The sequence below is a fragment of the Gymnoscopelus braueri genome (assembly GCF_963280865.1).
Source record: "Gymnoscopelus braueri genome assembly, chromosome: 7".
NCBI lineage: Eukaryota > Metazoa > Chordata > Actinopteri > Myctophiformes > Myctophidae > Gymnoscopelus > Gymnoscopelus braueri.
Genome location: NC_137608.1, coordinates 52,706,191 through 52,724,890, shown reverse-complemented (window position 1 = coordinate 52,724,890; position 18,700 = coordinate 52,706,191). Strand labels below are relative to the sequence as shown.

Sequence of the window (18,700 nt, the reverse complement as noted above, 5' to 3'; positions counted from 1 at the left end):
TGTATCTGTGGAACCGAGTCAAACTAAATGCCTCAACTCCTATAATTCCAAGTGTTTGCCAGGGTGGGGGGTCCCCAGTTCAAATATGATTATTTTGGGGGGTCTCCAGTTCAAATATGATTATTTTGGGGGGTCCCCAGTTCAAATATGATTATTTTGGGTGGTCCCCAGTTCAAATATGATTATTTTGGGGGGGTCCCCAGTTCAAATATGATTATTTTGGGTGGTCCCCAGTTCAAATATGAATATGATTATTTTGGAGAGTCCCCAGTTCAAATATGATTATTTTGGGGGGTCCCCAGTTCAAATATGAATATGATTATTTTGGGGGGTCCCCAGTTCAAATATGAATATGATTATTTTGGGGGGTCCCCAGTTCAAATATGAATATGATTATTTTGGGGGGTCCCCAGTTCAAATATGATTATTTTGGGGGTCAAGGTTGAGAACCACTGTAGTAGTAGAGTGTCAGCAGGCTATCTGAGCCATGTTCAGACTAGAAACATTACTGTCCATCATCCTCTGTCTGAGGTGGTTGGCAAAGTCCACCTGGGTCTGGGACAGCACCTTGTTTATGATGGCCTTGGGGATCCAGCCCTGGAGGAGAGACACACACAACAATAAGACCATGTCTGATCAACTTGGATGTTTGACAACAGTTCATCGAAAATAATCTATTTAACCGATCATGAAAAATAATCGATTTTTACACAAAAACAATATGATCGATTTTCTTTCAATACTTTTTTTTTTAATGAAAATAGCCCATAGATTTCATTTCCCATGACAGGAGTAAAAAGTAAAGCTGTTAAGTACAAACCTTTAGATCCAGGCTCAGTAACCAGGTGAATTGAGTCTTATTGGGGTCATCAGCAGAGGGCTTCAGAACTATACAGGTAGGACCATTCTCCGCCCTGCAAAACACAATGGTCAGTGTTCATCAGTTTCTATTGAGACAGACAGACAGACAGACAGACAGACAGACAGACAGACAGACAGATTAAAGAATTAAACGACAAAAATGACACTATAGAGTAAGTGGTTCTCAAACCTTTTCATGTGAAGGACCCCCACAATGATACGTATTTGGCTGCGGACCCCCAGACGCAAATATTTGAGTTAAACAAATGCACCAATTTTCACGATCTTTCAAATAGCTCGGTGCCACACTATGAGCTTGTAGATCTGCTATTTTTTGAATAGCCAAAGTATACCATAGGGTTAAAGTGGTTAAAATGACTGTGACGCTAATTTGGTAACTAATTGGAACTAATTTAGCTGGGGAGCCCTGGTACCCCCCCCCCCGCCCCAAGGACCCCTGGGGGACCCCACTTTGAGAACCAATGCTATAGGCCTGAGGGACTCCGGTGGTGACACCTACCTGACCACGCCCCTCTGCTGGGGCATCTCAGGGTGCTGGGTGGACATGCCCGCCAGGAAGCAGGTGGAGCCTCGGCGCTTGGCACAGCGGACGCTCACAAAGTCTCGCGGCCCCACCACGTTGCCGGGGGTCTCTGCAGACACCTCGTGAGTCACCATGGTCTCCCGACCGATCTTCTGGAGGATCTGGAGACACCAGAGGAGATGTCAAGATTAAGATTATTACTATTAGATAGATAGATACTGTAGATAGATAGATCAGGGGTCTTCAACGTTTTCAGGCCAAGGACCCCCTAGCTGAGAGAGAAATGAAGCAGGGACCCCCTCTATATTGTATACAATTGTGTTTCAGATAAACGTTTGCTGCTCTTTTTTCCCTCTACACCTATAACTCTTTGCCAAAAATAGCCGATCTACAAGCTCACAACGCCTCGCAGCGCGAGGCGTTGTGAGCTTGTAGTTCGGCTATTTTTGGCTAGTTCTCCCCAGAAAAGGGATAATAGGGTTCAAGTAATGTAAAGAAAATAAATAAATAATATCACACAAAGATTTTGCGGACCCCCTGTAGTAACTCTGAGGACCCCCTAGGGGTCCCGGACCCCCTGTTGAAGACCCCTGAGATAGATAGATAGATAGATAGATAGATAGATGCTTGAGCATGTATTATTATTTTTCAGTGACAGTTCACCTTGACTTGTTTGACCCTGGGGTTCCAGTCCCCCATCTGCTCCATGTTCTCCACCAGCTCTCCATACAGCCTGTGTGAAGGCTGGTCCAGGACCACCTCCAGTCTGAACACCTTCCCCACGTCAGGCAGCACTTTACTGAGAACCTTATCCCCGTTGGCCTGGTGGTGGTGATGGGGTTGCAGAGGAGATCAAATAAAAATGTCAATGTCATGTACTTTATAGCACTTATTTATAGCATTTATGTCGTATTACGGTACGTACATCTTCTCCCCTATATATATATATTTTAAGCGAATCTTTGCTTCTGGGGGGTTCCTTCCTGGAACAACATATTTTGAGATGGGGGTCCGCGGCCAAATACAAATCACTTTGGGGGTCCTTGACATGAAAAAGGTTTGAGAACCACTGTTCTATTATAGCGACATAAGTTTTTCCAAAAAAAAAATAGGATTTAGAAGACATTTGTAGAATCCCCCCAGAAGCAAAGATTTGAGTTAAAAATGTTCGCTTTAAAAAACATATATATATTTTTTTTTTTGCAGATATACAAGCTCATAGCGCGGCACTCAGTGCCGCGCTATGAGCTTGTATATCTCCTATTTTTTTTTATAGCCAAAGAAATCTAAAGTGACACAGATGCGTTCCCGGTTTGAATGGGTTAAAACCCTTTGATACTCACAGCCTCCACCTCTATGGTCCATCCGTCCTGTTCACTGAGGATGCTGACAGCCTTCTGCAGAGCGTTCTCTCCTTGCTTCATGTAGGACATCTCCTCCTCACTGTAGCCCTGCAGCTCCTCTGGGATGCGAGAGCCTCAACACAACAGAGAATACAACATATAAGAGACTGACAGTTAAATGTCTGTGATTGTCCTGTTTGTGTCCTCTACTGTTACTGGTTCTCACACTTTTTCTCACAGTGCGTCACAAAGTGACGCACTGTGAGCTTGTAGATCTGCTGTTTTTGAATAGCCTGCGTATAAATGGATGAAGTGGTTATAATGATTATGATGCTGCATTAACTAATTTCACTGGTGACCTCCTGCCTGATAAACGACATCCCAGAGGTAGAAATGTACAGACTTCTTCACATGTCATATTTCTTTCAGTTTCAACAGCGTATACAGTGGTATCAACTATACCAAGTTGAGTCTATGTGATTCCTCAACAGCAGTTTGTTGTAGTATTGTACAGACACAGTGATATTTATTCATATCTCTCAGTCTGATGTGAGAGAGAGAGAGAGAGAGACTCACTGAGAAGGGAGCTCCTTCGACGGACTTGTCTGATCCAGTTGCTGGGTCCTGGACCTGCTATCTTGTTGAGCTCATGGTGGATGGCTGCCATGGCGTTCTTCTGCAAACCTGGGGTTATATGTGGATATGAAGAATAATAGTTCATGTAAACACAAACCTGGGGATATATAGTATGTGGATATGAAGAATAATAGTAGATATAAAAGAATACTAGCATGCAAACACAAGGCCAAACTCCATAAGGCAAATCAACACTGTGGTGCAGCACATATAGAATGTCCGTAGCTTCACACACTCAACAAGTGAGCAAATAACTAACACAACATTCAAAAAGTTGTTGTTATTGTTATTGTGTTCAGTTCAGTGTTGTTGAAGCATCCTGCGGTGACTTTAAACAGTCACTTACAGTACATGGAAGTACAAAATTCACAATACAAGGTCTACTAAACTGGGAGACTCATTTAGCACTAAGCTTGTTTAAGATGAGATCCCCATGCACACAAATCATGATGACATATAAGAGACAGACAGATATACACACTACTATACAGAATGTCATACAATCAGCTTACAGGTTACTGGTATGAAGAGTGAAAAAAAAATGTACAAGAGAAGAAAAAGGAATGGGGGGGGGGTAGGGGGGGTAGGGGGGGTAGGTTAAGACTTAGGGGCCATTTTCGAATGGCAGCCTCTTGAAGGTGTATCTTTAGGGCAGTTTTGAAAGTGAGTACTAACTACAGCAGACTAGCCTGGTTCCAGACCATAGACCCCACCCACTCTCTGAGTGAACTGCAGCTTCAGTATGATCATCAGGCTAACAGCAGACAGTTACTTTTAATAATAATAACGTGCATTTTACAAGAGTGTGTCCTGCTCCACAAACCATCATTGACTTAATTTTGACATCGGACCCTACGATCTCCAGACGTGGTGTTATAGGGAGCTAAATGAGTGACCACCATGTGGGCAAGTAGGCTACTGTGGCATGGTATTACTGGACCTCCAAAATGCATAAATCTACAATAATTCAATCAAAATCAGATCAGTGAATTGTTTCACCAGTGAAAAAAGGTAGGATATGTTATGTATATCCCCACAGTTCTTTGAACCAAAAATAATCAAGTGAAAAAGAAGGGAATGTTGGCACTAAATACTGCTCTCATGTCTTTTTATTTAACCAACAATCAGAACAACTTTTCACCCATGTAGGGCTTCATCAGGTTGTGTTTAACACTTCAAATGGCCAGAAGGCTGTACAGTAAAACTCTATTCATTAACTTTTAATAATTGTAATCTAAGGTGTTCCACATTCTCACATAGAAGAGTCACCTTTGACCTCCTAACTCAACCACATCTCTTTGGTCAAAGGTCAAATGTGACATCTTGGAGCATCAGAGTGGTTAAAGGTACATGACGTGCGCACACACACACACACACACACACACGCACACGCACACGCACACGCACACGCACACGCACACGCACACACACGCACACGCACACACACACACACACACACACACACACACGTCACACGGTGGAGGAAAACATCAACCTGCTCATTAGAAGCAGTTAGGGGTTCAGTGCCTTGCTCAATGACACTTAGACATGAAGCCAGGAGGAGTCAGGAATCAAACCGGGAACCTCTGTAAACTGAACTCACAGACGCTCCTCTAATCCAAGCCTCATTACATCTCACTGATGAAACCATCACGTCATGTGATCAAAGTGTTACTTCAGAGGTGTGTGTGTGTGTGTGTGTGTGTGTGTGTGTGTGTGTGTGTGTGTGTGTGTGTGTGTGTGTGTGTGTGTGTGTGTGTGTGTGTGTGTGTGTGTGTGTGTGTGTGTGTGTGTGTGTGTGTGTGGTTGAAGCTTCTCACTGGAAACTCCTCAAACTTTCACTTCCTCCTCTCAGGAACGAGGAAGTTCTCTCTCGTTCGTTCTCTCTCCCTCGTTCCTGTTGATTTTACCATTTGAAGATCCGGATCCGGATCTGCAGATCCAGTCCGGGTTTCTTCTTAATAAAAATAGTAAAATCAACAGGAAGTTGACATTTTTATTTAAAAAACAAACAGTTCTGGGTTTGGTGATGTTCCATATTGTCTGAATCAGCTTTGTTTGTGTTCGTTTACGTGCTAAAAGAGTGACTTTGAGTGAGAGATGTTTCACCGTACAATGTAAGTCAATGAGGAGCATGTCTTGTATTATCAATTTCTAATCAATGGAGCAATTATTTTTGATTTCTTGTCCACCTTTGGAGTTACATCATGGCAAGGTAAATACACAAACCAAACCTCTACCAAAGTGGTCTTATCCTTTAAGTGATAGAAGCTTCTAGATCATGTGACAAACTGTCTGGCAGTGAGCTCACAGACCGGTTTGTCCAGCTCAACACACACACACACACACACACACACACACACACACACACACACACACACACACACACACACACACACACACACACACACCACCCACACACACACACACACACACACACACACACACACACACACACACACACACACACACACACACACACACACACACACACACACACACACACACACACACACACACACACACACACACACAGTCTGTCAGGTTGTTGACGTCAACATGTCTCTCTAGTAACTGGTGATGTTTAATAAAATAATAATTGTGATTGGCTGCTGGGTGAATCAGGAAGTGAACTTCAAGTTTGAGTTTCCAGTCAGAAGCTTCGGTGGTGAGTTCAACCACACACACACACACACGCACACACACACACACACGCACACGCACACGCACACGCACACACACACGCACACACACACACACACACACCTTGAGCAAGGCACTGAACCCCTAACTGCTTCTGATGAGCAGGTTGGAGGAAAGCCTGGTATTCATTCTAAAACTGAGCCATGTGATCCGGTTTAGAAAAAAGGAAAAAACAAACAAAAGTGTTCCGGTGGTTGGTTCCGCTTGGTGTCACATTGTTTTTGTTCCCCACATAATGTGAATCAGTTTGTTTAGTCTCGTTAGTCGCGCTACGAGTTACCAAACCTAAAACCTAAAATTATGGTTTACATACCAAACCATAATTATACCAAAAGAAACTAAACGATCATACCAAACTAAACAAGTTTTAAACTAGGGGAACAGCCTGATCTCCAGCCTTTTTAGTATACATTGCACGGACCCAGTGCACGTCATTCCGTGCATAGTTGCCTAGAAAACCCGAAATTCCGTGCATATGTACGGTGAGTCCCACGGTGGGCGTAACCAGTTGCAACCCGGAAAAACCCGAAATTAACGATTCTGTGCCTATCGGTACATAACTCAAACGGCGCTGAGTAGGCTCAAGGGAACGTCGCAACGTTCGGGACGGTAACTCGTTCGCTTTAGCTCACTCGTCCCTTACGTGGCGACAGTTCAATGACAACGTTTCCTCTGGCGATCGGGTTGAGGGGAATCATGTTGGAGGCGCACAGCGCTGGAGGTTCCGGTCGTGGGTTCCGGCCGCCTGATGACGTAAAGTTATTTCCACTCCAGACCGGACCAGAAACCTGAAAATGGTATTTGATCCCAGGCTACCTTTAACCACTCTGATGCTCCAAGATGTCACCTTTGACCTTTGACCAAGAAGATGTGGTTGAGTTAGGAGGTCAAATGTGACTCCTTTGTGTGAGAATGTAGAACACCTTAGCTTATAAATGATTAAAAGTAAATGAATAGACTAAATAGACTTTTACTGCACAGCCTTCCAATCCAATGGTCTCTGAGTTGTGTCCATATGAAGTGTTAAACACTGTGTAACACTGAGGTAGAACCATATGTGTGACATTCAGTTTATTTGGTGAGACTATTCTCTTACCAGACCTGAACAGTGTTTGTGTAAAGTTTGGTGTGGATTGGAACCCCCCACCCATTACCCTCCAACAGCAACTGGGAAACATTATTTATTTTATTCATATCTTAAATAATCTGTAATCACTTCAATCTGAAGTGATTAACTTTAACCTTTAGCCTCCCATCATGTCTCATCTGAAAGCGTTAAATTAATTACAACATTTTACTTTCTTTCTTTCTTGTGTTTCTCTTCAACAGAATCAGAATCATCTTTATTGTCACATCACAGGTTAAAGGTGTAAAGAAGTGGGTGACATTATTTTTTGTGTAGCTCCATCGTTTTAGTTATTTTCAGAGAAAGAAAAGAAGACCGGGGGCAGGGAGAATAAAAGATGAATTTAACAAAGATATTTACATACTGTACTGTACATGAGGAGACATAAGGTGCATAAGGTACCGTATGTACATGAGGAGACACCGGGTGCATAAGGTACAGCATGTACATGAGATTAGACATAAGGTGCATAAGGTACAGTATGTACATGAGGAGACATAAGGTGCATAAGGTACTGTATGTACACGAGGTTAGATATAAGGTGCATAAGGTACAGTATGTACATGAGGAGACATAAGGTGCATAAGGTACAGTATGTACATGAGGAGACATAAGGTGCATAAGGTACAGTATGTACATGATGTTAGACATCATGTGCATAAGGTACAGTATGTACATGAGGAGATATAAGGTGCATAAGTTACAGTATGTACATGATGTTAGACATAATTTGCATAAGGTACAGTATGTACATGAGGAGATATAAGGTGCATAAGGTACAGTATACACATGAGGAGACATAAGGTGCATAAGGTACAGTATGTACATGAGGTTAGACAAGGTGCATAAGCAGCAGCTATATACCATACATGATTATATGTAATAATCCAGACTGTCGTCTTTCTGGAGACAGATGATGTAACATCATATCTTTAATCTGATTGGCTGATTCTTCTGAACTACAGAACGAGTCCTCCTTCATTCTCTTTCAGACTCCAGAACTTCTCTTTCAGTAAACATCTGTTTATTCTGATCTGTTTATTCTCATCTGTTTATTCTGATCTGTTTATTCTGATCTGTTTATTCTCATCCGTTTATTCTCATCCGTTTATTCGCATCCGTTTATTCTGATCTGTTTATTCTCATCTATTAAATTCAGTTCAGTTTTGATCAGTGATGATGAAGATTACAGCCACCCTCCTCATTCTCTCCTCTGTACTTCATGTCAAAGCGATCCCAGGAAGTAAGTACATTATATTTATGTTATTATATAATATATACATTTATATCTACTGTTATTATGTAAAACCAAATATGAACAATGCACAATACAAACAAATGACATGCGCACGCACGTACGCACTCACACACGCACAGACACACACACACACACACACACACACACACACACACACACACACACACACACACAGACACACACAGACACACACACACACACACACACACACACACACACACACACACACACACACACACACACACACACACACACACACCCTCCTTTTACTACCTGACATTTGACAGGAAGCTACTTTTAATATCCAACCTTTCACTTCATATAAGAACCAAACATGATTGTTTAACATGATGATTATGTGTTATTGTCACTGTGAAGAAGTTTGTTGTTGAATTTAATTTCATCTTTGTTTTATTTCCAGTGTTCCATGAGGACATTCTAGTCCTTGGCTGTTCAGACACAGTTAAAGACTCATATAAAGAGTGGATGTATGCACTGGATGGTGAAGTGTTGGTGTATGCAGACTACAACAAAGGGAAGGTGGTGGAGCCTCAGCCTCCGTTTGTAGATCCAATCACCTTCCCAGGAGCTTATGGATATGCTTTGGGTCAGCAGGAGTTCTGCAAAGACCAGCTGAACACCATTCGCACTGCCTTGAAGAAACCACCAGTGAAAGGTACATGAATACTGTTAACACAATATTATTAACTAAAATGGTTGAATACAGACACGCACGCACGCACGCACGCACGCACACGCGGACACACACACACACACACACACACACACACACACACACACACACACACACACACACACACACACACACACACACACACACACACCTTTATTTATTTATTTGGATTTTCAATATGAAGACATGAATCATGTCAAAATCCAAGATAATACGATTATACAACAGTTACCATCAAAATAAAACATATCAGAATGTATTCATATTGTGAGGCATTTCTCTCTCAAAATAACAACCTTTCTGCAAGTGTCTGTTATCCTGGAAATACATGATGGGGTCTGACAGACAGACAGACAGACAGACAGACAGACAGACAGACAGACAGACAGACAGACAGACAGACAGACAGACACACAGACAGACACACAGACAGACACACAGACACACAGACAGACACACAGACAGACACACAGACAGACACACAGACAGACACACACACAGACAGACAGACAGACAGACAGACAGACAGACAGACAGACAGACAGACAGACAGACAGACAGACAGACAGACACTTTAGCTTAAGTAAAACATTTGAGTACTTCTTCCACCACTGAAGGATGGTAGAGTGTGTTGTTAATGTTGTTTTATTGTCGGTTAATTAATTAATTAATTAATACAAAACATTCGCGCATGCGTCGCGCACGCGTGGTCCGCAACACAGGGGCGGGGGGGGGGGACAGTTTATGCCCGGTCAACATTAGATTCCAGCAGCTGGACAGACAGACAGACAGACAGACAGACAGACAGACAGAGTCCTTGTTTTTTGCTGCACAGAGAAAAAAACGTAAAACATTTTAATGTCAGATTTCACATCCTGAACCTATTTTAGACTTTATGTAGTACATATTGGGCCGATAGGGGGCAGTTAGCCTAGTGTTGATATTATACAGATGATAATAAAACTGAACATTAATGACATTTTGAATTGTCTATTTCCAGATGGATATGTGTTCTATCAGGCTTCCCGCTGTGTGTTTAACTCCAGTGAGCTGAAGGACATACAGTACATATACACATGGAATTTCGATGGTGATGAGTTCCTCAGGTGGGACAGTAGAGTAGATCAGTTTGTTGGATACACTGAGTTTGGTGTGAAGAACGCAGAGCGCTGGAATAAAGATCCTACAGTACTGCGTGTGATGAGAGCAGACCGAGAGGGAATCTGCAAACCCAACATTGAGCTCTACTACCGCACTGTTCTGAACAAGAGAGGTGAGCTGATCTCAGAGCAGCACTCAACACTCATCACCTCATAATCTATAACATGAAATCACACGATTCTATTCAGAGATGATTAATGGTGTTAATATTGATCATATAATAATTATTACATATTTCTTTATCTGCTGAGAAACATTTCAGATCCTCTTATGATTTATACTGTATCCTAACACGCTGTTACACAGTGGAAATAGCAGATCTACAAGCTCACAGCATGTGGTGTCACCATCGTACACCGAGTATAAATAAAACATATAGATCTATTTCAGAGTGTTTTCACCTACTGTACATATAATGACCTGCCTAAAACAAAGACAGCAGGATTAATGTTTTTAAATTATCTTTAAAAAGAACCATGCAGGCTAAAACACATCTCTATACACTTCATTTCACCACCTGATTTTATATTTAATTATTGTCTTTACTAGTTTGTTTTGTATGTTTTTAATCACAATATTTTACAGGATTATGTGTATTGTTTTGTTTGTATGTTAAGCAATATCATTTTCATACAATGATATTGCTTGGTTTATTGTTGTTTATGTAAAGCACTGTGTAACTGTGAATTATTTAATATGTTTAAATTATATTATATAAATGCATTCTACATTGTAGAAAACTGTAGACTATTGTAGAATCTATAGTACTCTGGTGCCATCTGGTGGCCAAACACTGACATTTACAGTTACAATTTACAATGTATGCATTTATCAGACGCTCTTAATCCAGAGTGATTTACAGTAAGCAAGGAAAACACAAGGTAATACATTAAATGCATAGAAATAGTCATCTAGGATCATAGGTAAACCAAGAACCTATCATCAGTTTAAACCATTGGTTTTCAAAGTGGGGTCCGGGGACCCCCAGGGGTCCTTGGGGGGATTCCAGGGGGTCCCCAGCAAAATGTGTTAATATAGCATCACAATAATTTAAACCACTTTAACCTTTTATATTTTGGCTATTAAAAAATAGCAGATACAAGCACCGAGTGCCACGCTATGAGCTTGTATCTGCTACATTTGTAACTCAAATATTTGCTTCTGGGGGGTCCTTGGAACAAAATATTTTACGATGGGGGTCCACGGCCAAATACATATCATTTTGGGGGTCCTTGACATTGTTTGAGAACCACTGGTCTAAACAGTATAATATCAAACAAATTAATAATATGTACATTGAAACTATACAAACTATAGGATGCCAGGTCTACAACGAACCTGGCATCTGTCTACATAACATGATATCTAAAATACACTTTAACCTTTACATAAGACTGTAAAGTCATCAAGGCTAGGTCTAGTGCTACAGGCTGGTGGAGTCTGAAGAGGAGAGTCTTCAGATTACTGTGGAAGATTAGGAGTGAGTCTGCAGTTCTGACTGCAATGGGGAATTTGTTCCACAGTTTGAGAGCCAGAAGAGAGAAGAGTCTAGGACGTGTGGAGGGTGAGGGGTTGTAGGGTTGGATCAGGTTTGAAGATGTGGGGGTGTCATACGTTTGGTTGCTTTGTAGGCCAACATCAGTGTTTTGTACTCTTTGAGGGCAGCAACTGGGAGCCAATGCCGGGAAACGTGAACATTTTAGCTGGTTGAAGACCAAGTGTGTTGCAGCTTTCTGGATCATTTGGATCTCATTTGGTACAATTGTACAATGTACAATTATTAATGATAATGACATTTTCCTATGACGGTTATATAATAATAATAATAATAATAATAACAATAATAATAATAATAATAATAATAATAATAATAATAATAATAATAATAATAATAATAATAATCTTATTTATCCAGTGGAGCCCAAAGTGAGACTGAAGTCAGAGACTCCCCCTCGTCGTGGTGAACACACTCACATGCTGAGGTGCAGCAGCTACGACTTCTATCCTAAAGTGATCCTGGTGACCTGGTGGATAGGTCAAGAACCTTTGACCTCTGGTCTCTCCTATGCCGATCTGTCTGATGGAGACTGGTACTACCAGTACCACTCCTACCTGGAGTACACACCCAGGTACACACCTAACAGACACTATACATAGAAATACACACCTAATAGACACCTATACATATATTCTTTGAAAATAAAACCAGTGTTGCTCACTTGCTGAAAATTGCCCATTAATTGGTAGGCTAATATTAAGTCACACACACACACACACACACACACACACACACACACACACACACACACACACACACACACACACACACACACACACACACACACACACGATTCCTCCCGAGTCCTGTGTTTATCACCAGTCTACTCCAGACACAACTACGCAGCAAGCTCGTGGTCGTGCAAGCATGACAAACGCACACAGAGACCCGCGAGCGAGTGTGCTATACATGAATACACACACAGGAATACGCTATAACGTGGGGGCCGCGTCGGGGCCGCTTCAGCTCTGAGCAGATCCACATGGACACACATTCAACTTGAGGACACACACACGTCATGATTATTTTAGGCAGAGAAAATATCAGTATAAGCTTATCTTATTGCCTATAACGGTCTAATGCTAATATGCTATGGTGCCTAATTGTAGTTGTGTTTTTAATCTTACATTTAAATATAATAGTTCATCGTTTAGTTATTATGATGATTTCATTTTGGGTGCCCCCTCTGCACCGTGGTGCCCCCCCCCCCCCCCCCCTCTGCACCTGTGCGTAGGTACTGATCATCTTCATTAGATAGAAAACATGCTGTGCTTTTTGAAGAGGATCATCAGCAGAAAAACGTGTGTGTGGTTGTGTGTGTGTGTGTGTGTGTGTGTGTGTGTGTGTGTGTGTGTGTGTGTGTGTGTGTGTGTGTGTGTGTGTGTGTGTGTGTGTGTGTGTGTGTGTGTGTGTGCATGTTACAGATCAGGAGAGAAGATCACCTGCATGGTGGAACATCCCAGCCTGACCGCGCCTATCAAGATGGACTGGGGTCAGTTACTGTAATCTACTGTACTCTACTGTAATCGACTGTAATCTACTTTAATGTGTTATACTACACTCTGTTTTAAGGGTTCAAGGATTCTTCTCTTTTTGAAACTGAAAGTACATTTGTTTTGCAGAAAGGAAACACAGCAATCCAATTAAAAACAAGACACATTAATAATACAGACACCAGAAATAAAAATCAATACAAATACATTAAAACATCCTAAAAAAGTTACCATTCTAATAAGAAGGTCATGACAGGAGCCTCACCTACTTAGAGCTTAAGTGTCTTGTCTAGATGAGGTACATCATCTTTATTTACTAATGGCTGCAGGCACAAAGACATTTATAGAATTTATAATATAATATAATATAATATAATATAATATAATATAATATAATATAATATAATATAATATAATATAATATAATATAATTTAATATTTGTATTGTCAGATGACTCCATGCCAGAGCCAGTGAAGAACAAGGTGGCCATGGGAGCATCAGGTCTGGTTCTGGGTCTGGTCTTGTTCCTGTCTGGATTCATCTACTTCCAGTGGAAGAAACGAGGTGATTAGCATGTTTAATTAACATGTTTCATTAATTAATCTACTACCAGTGGAAGAAATGAGGTCAGGTCAACAGAGGATCACATGACATGTGGAACCCTCACAGAAATGCAAACAAACAAACAAACAAACATGTAAAGCCACAACCTAAACTGGTTTATATTGGTTTAGAACCTTAAAGGGATATTTCACTTTCCAAAAAACTTTAGGTCATTTTATCGTCTACTCAGGCTTATGTGAGCCCCCCAGACAGTTTTTAAGTTGCTTGATTCAGTATTTAGATTTTTTATATTTATTTTATCAGACACGCCCCCTTCCTAGACAAACCCATTGTAACTTCAAACTCCATTTTAACCTGTTAGATTTATCAAAAACACCCGTCCTTGGTTCTGGTGACTCATACCGCCCCCCTAATACGTGAGGGGGCCGTGTTTTTTCAATTACTTTTTTCATTTATTTTTAGCAAAATTAAAACAATTAAATACAATACAAATATTCTATTAAATAAATGAAAAAAGCAATTGAAAAAACATGTCCCCCTCACGTATAAGGAGGGCAGGGTGAGTCAGCAAAACCAAGGACGGGTGTTTTTGATAAATCTAACAGGTTAAAATGGAGTTTGAAGTTATAATGGGTTTGTATAGGAAGGGGGCGTGTCTGATAAAATGAATATCAAATATCTAAATACTGAATCAAGCAACTTAAAAACTGTCTGGGGGGCTCACAAAAGCCTGAGTAGACGATAAAATTATCAAAAGTTTTTTTGAAAGTGAAATATCCCTTTAACCGGTTTAGACCAGTTTAGACGACCTAGTTAGAGGTCAAAGTGTGTCTATGTTGTCATATGTGACCCTGATGACTGAACCCTAATGTTGTTTTGTTGTTGTGTTATTGTGTTGTGTGTACATTTATGCATTTTATAGAGAAATACACACAATACAGTACATAGGATTTATTCTGTTTTAACTGTCTTTCTTCTTCTTCTATCAGGTCGTATTCTGGTGCCGACAACCAATGAGGATCTTTAGACTCTAGACACCCAGGTTAACTTCCTCTTTCTTTTTACTAAACTTTTTTACATATACATTCATACAGTTTTAATGTATAAAAGTGTATAAAACTAGAAAACATACTCAAAACAACGTGCTTGTGTAAGAAGTGAAACAACTAGCCTGGTAAACCATCCCGATCGTGTGAACCTGCGCATGCGCATGCGACAATTTGGCTGACAATTGTGGGTGGCTGTGTGTCTGCCTGGATGCGCGAGCACAATTTGCCTGACAATTGTGGGTGACTGTGTGTCTGCCTGGATGCGCGCGCACGAGCAACCGCCGCTATTGAAATCTCCCCACAACAACAACACACGCGACCACTTCGCTTCAACCCGCGCCGTTGCTTTCACTTTAGTCATGTCTCTATCACACCACACTCACGGTAATATGTCCGTCATTCACGTGCCATGTACATCCCAAAGACAACCAACACCACGCGGCCGCTTTTGTAATCTCCACACAACAACAACACACGACTCGGCATCTGGGTTGCCACGTTGGGAAAAGAAAAGCAGACAGGTCAGTGTTGCCAGATGTGCGCCAGAAACAAGCAACCACCTTCATGACAAAAAAAAACCCAGCCGAAGGAGTCCGCGATGTTTCACGGGGGTCTGCGGGGGTCCCAACACTCCCAGGGGGTCCCCCATGTATTTTATTTTTGTATTTTTGTATTTATTTATTTTTTACTTTTTTTTTGGGACATTTTTATCCCACGATTTTGGTACCCCAAAATAAGCGCGTCCTCGCTAGAGCCCCGTGCGCGGCTAGCAGGCGGGCACCCGGACCTCTAGTGTGTCTACAAATGATTTGTTGTATCAGACAACACTGATGAGAATTTGGCCAGAAGGGGGGGGGGGGGGGGGGGGGGCGCTCTTGGTGAACTTTGTAGTTTGGACCATTCATCATCAATCAAATAAAAACATGTTTTACATGACGCAGGAGTTTAGATCCAATAGCCTGAGAGGACGTTCAAGTGATTCATTCAGGAAGTGAAGAGACGACACAATAAAGCCAAACTCTGAACCAATCATTTGAACACAATATTTCAGTGAACTGTACCCAATGATTCAGTACATTGAACACAACATTTCAGTGAACTGTACCCAATGATTCAGTACATTGAACACAACATTTCAGTGAACTGTACCAATGATTCAGTACATTGAACACAACATTTCAGTGAACTGTACCCAAATGATTCTTTACATTGAACACAAGATTTCAGTGAACTGTACCCAATGATTCAGTACATTGAACACAACATTTCAGTGAACTGTACCAATGATTCAGTACATTGAACACAACATTTCAGTGAACTGTACCCAATGATTCTTTACATTGAACACAACATTTCAGTGAACTGTACCCAATGATTCAGTACATTGAACACAACATTTCAGTGAACTGAACCAATGATTCAGGACATTGAAAACACTGATCATTCCATCACTATCAGGATCAAAGACAGAACCTTGTGGTCCAAAGGAGAGTGTTCTACCAACTGAGCTGCCTTTCCTACTAAGATACACTATTGACAAAGTATTGGTCAAATGTTGTTTGAATGGACTGAGTTGTTTCTACTTTGATAGGTACTGTAGTTGCAGGGAGGGTGCTGGGAGGTTAGGTTTTTAAGTAGTTTACTAATAACTTGTTCATGATCTATTAACTATTTATAGCATAGTTTTATAAATAACCATTAAATCTTTAACCATTAACACATATTTAACAAGTAATAAATAACACAATAACCAATAATTTGGGAATGATTAATTTACTATTATAAAGGAAGGCTATTCTAAAGTGTTAACATGTTCACACAGTTAATACATTCTGATTCCGATTGGTGATTGGTTTATTGTCTTTTCACAGAACACCTGGGTGTGTTTTCAGAGAAGCAGAGAGTCATCGCTGCTCCCTGGTGGAGAGGAGTAAATACATGTGTGTCCATTCAGCTTTTAAATACTAAAAACAGCAGCAAAATGATGACATCATCAACCTTTTTCACAAACGTGTCCTTTACACAATTAAAAATGCTAATTAGCTAGCCAAGGCTAACGATAATTAGTGTGCAGACTCTGTCTTTTCCCTGTGTTTCGTCCAGTTCTACGTGGTTTTGAGGTGAGGTTAAGGATAGAATTATAAACATAGTTTCTGTGAGGTTAGAGGTCAGGGTTTAGGGTTATAATAGTTCAGTTCTACACTATATTGAAACATTAAATAAATGATCACACACACAATCAGAGTTCTTCCTAACATTAATATTTCTGTCCATCTGAATGGAAGTCAGTCAGCCATGTTTGGTTTGGTTTGGTTTGGTTTTATTATTTTATAATTGACCATAAGTCATTTATTATGTAATCATTTATAATGTGTGATAATGAATGTGTTAAGATCATTATGACATCACTGTTTCCCTGTGATGGGTGGACCTGGACCCTCTAGGGTGGTCCGGGGTTATGGGTGGACCTGAACCCTATATAGGCTGGTCCGGGGTTATGGGTGGAACTAGACCTTCTAGGGTGATCTGGGGTGATGGGTCCACCCAAATTAGACAACGGTGGGCCACCACAGTCTAGGAAATGAATGGGAAACACTGATGACATGTGTCACGGCCCTGTGTGGCCTCATATTGTGTTTTTTGACTTTGCTTCGCTAAATAAACTGATCTGTCTGCCTGTTCAGAACCCCCTTAAATATGAGAATCACTCAGAGTCAGGACGTCACTCTGTACTCTGCTACCTTCTAGGGGCTGCAATATGTTGACACTTACTACTTTGGTAATGTAATGTAAACGTATGTTTTCTCATGCCAATAAAGCTCCTTTGAATTGAATTATATCATTTTAACACCTCTCATCTCCTGTCTTCTTCTGGCCTCTTGCAGGGTTAAATACACAAATTCCAACCGAACCATTCTCCCGCGCTAATCCCAACCTCCAACGCACACACGCGCACACACACGCACACACACGCACACACACACACACACACACACACACACACACACACACACACACACACACACACACACACACAGGGATCATTTCAATGTGAAAGGCTCATGACAGAAGAGAGACACATTTACATGGGTGTCTTGATGTATTTTGCTTCATCAACATGTTAATGAAGCAACACACTCTGAGTACTGTAGGCTAACTATCATATGTATGCGTTGTGTAGTTATGTAGGGGTCGCGTGTAGTTATCATTTATTTTACTCAAGGCTCCAGAACTCCAGAACATGGGATGCTTTTCAGTAAAAGTGGTGGTATTTAAGGCATGTGTGTCTGTATGTGCCTCGGCGGAGTGGGGTGGTAGAGTATCTGCACACCGGTTGTGGTGAGCCGGTCTGGGCCAAATTAGTCCAGCCCTGTAGTTATGCAAGTATTGTATACTTGGCAATTTTAAGGCAAGCTATGTTAAATTTCTGACCCATAGCACTTTATTTTGAATATTATAATTTGACAGACATTTTATTCTACCTTATTACAAACAAACAAAAAAGATCTTCACCTGCCTTATATGTTTTATTTGATCATTAGTATTGAAGAATGAAAATGGGAATGATGGCCAATAGGCTACATAGAGAAATGTTAATTATGTTCATTTGTACATGGTAATGAGAACGTATTGCTGTCAAATGAAATGAGTTCCTTTGCCCTCATCTTAAAGTGAACATGTGTGTGGTTTGATGCAGGAGGCAGAGGAG

The 18,700-nt window shown here is 41.0% G+C and overlaps 2 protein-coding genes across 3 annotated transcripts; one reads left to right on the top strand and one right to left on the bottom strand.

The window, feature by feature from the left end:
- Window positions 1-440: 440 nt before the first annotated feature.
- Window positions 441-4,286, bottom strand: LOC308089137 (steroidogenic acute regulatory protein, mitochondrial-like; the record flags this gene model as incomplete). The annotated part of the gene is made up of 7 exons (XM_080433706.1): window positions 441-597; window positions 821-914; window positions 1,382-1,566; window positions 2,069-2,227; window positions 2,749-2,882; window positions 3,325-3,432; window positions 4,241-4,286. The coding sequence occupies 7 exons, from the start codon at window positions 4,284-4,286 to the stop codon at window positions 469-471; spliced, it is 855 nt and encodes a 284-aa protein (XP_080289832.1). The 3' UTR covers window positions 441-468.
- A 3,133-nt stretch (window positions 4,287-7,419) lies between these two features.
- Window positions 7,420-16,998, top strand: LOC308088837 (H-2 class II histocompatibility antigen, E-S beta chain-like). Of its 2 annotated transcripts, XM_080433427.1 has the most exons (9): window positions 7,420-7,464; window positions 8,373-8,456; window positions 8,893-9,147; window positions 10,166-10,438; window positions 12,242-12,455; window positions 13,309-13,376; window positions 13,829-13,942; window positions 14,932-14,984; window positions 16,863-16,998. In XM_080433427.1, the coding sequence occupies exons 2-8, from the start codon at window positions 8,390-8,392 to the stop codon at window positions 14,967-14,969; spliced, it is 1,029 nt and encodes a 342-aa protein (XP_080289553.1). In that variant the 5' UTR covers window positions 7,420-7,464; window positions 8,373-8,389; the 3' UTR covers window positions 14,970-14,984; window positions 16,863-16,998. The 2 variants fall into 2 exon arrangements, with proteins under 2 accessions (XP_080289553.1, XP_080289552.1); XM_080433426.1 differs by lacking the exon at window positions 7,420-7,464 and having other exon boundaries at window positions 8,224-8,456.
- Window positions 16,999-18,700: the final 1,702 nt, after the last annotated feature.

What these genes read in the sequence shown, in the direction of transcription:
- LOC308088837 (XM_080433427.1), top strand. Translation starts at nt 8,390, where the DNA reads ATGATGAAGATTACAGCCACCCTCCTCATTCTCTCCTCTGTACTTCAT. An exon ending in TGTCAAAGCGATCCCAGGAA is followed by an intron (nt 8,457 to 8,892) that starts GTAAGTACATTA and finishes TTTTATTTCCAG; the next exon opens with TGTTCCATGAGGACATTCTA. An exon ending in CTTCCAGTGGAAGAAACGAG is followed by an intron (nt 13,943 to 14,931) that starts GTGATTAGCATG and finishes TTCTTCTATCAG; the next exon opens with GTCGTATTCTGGTGCCGACA.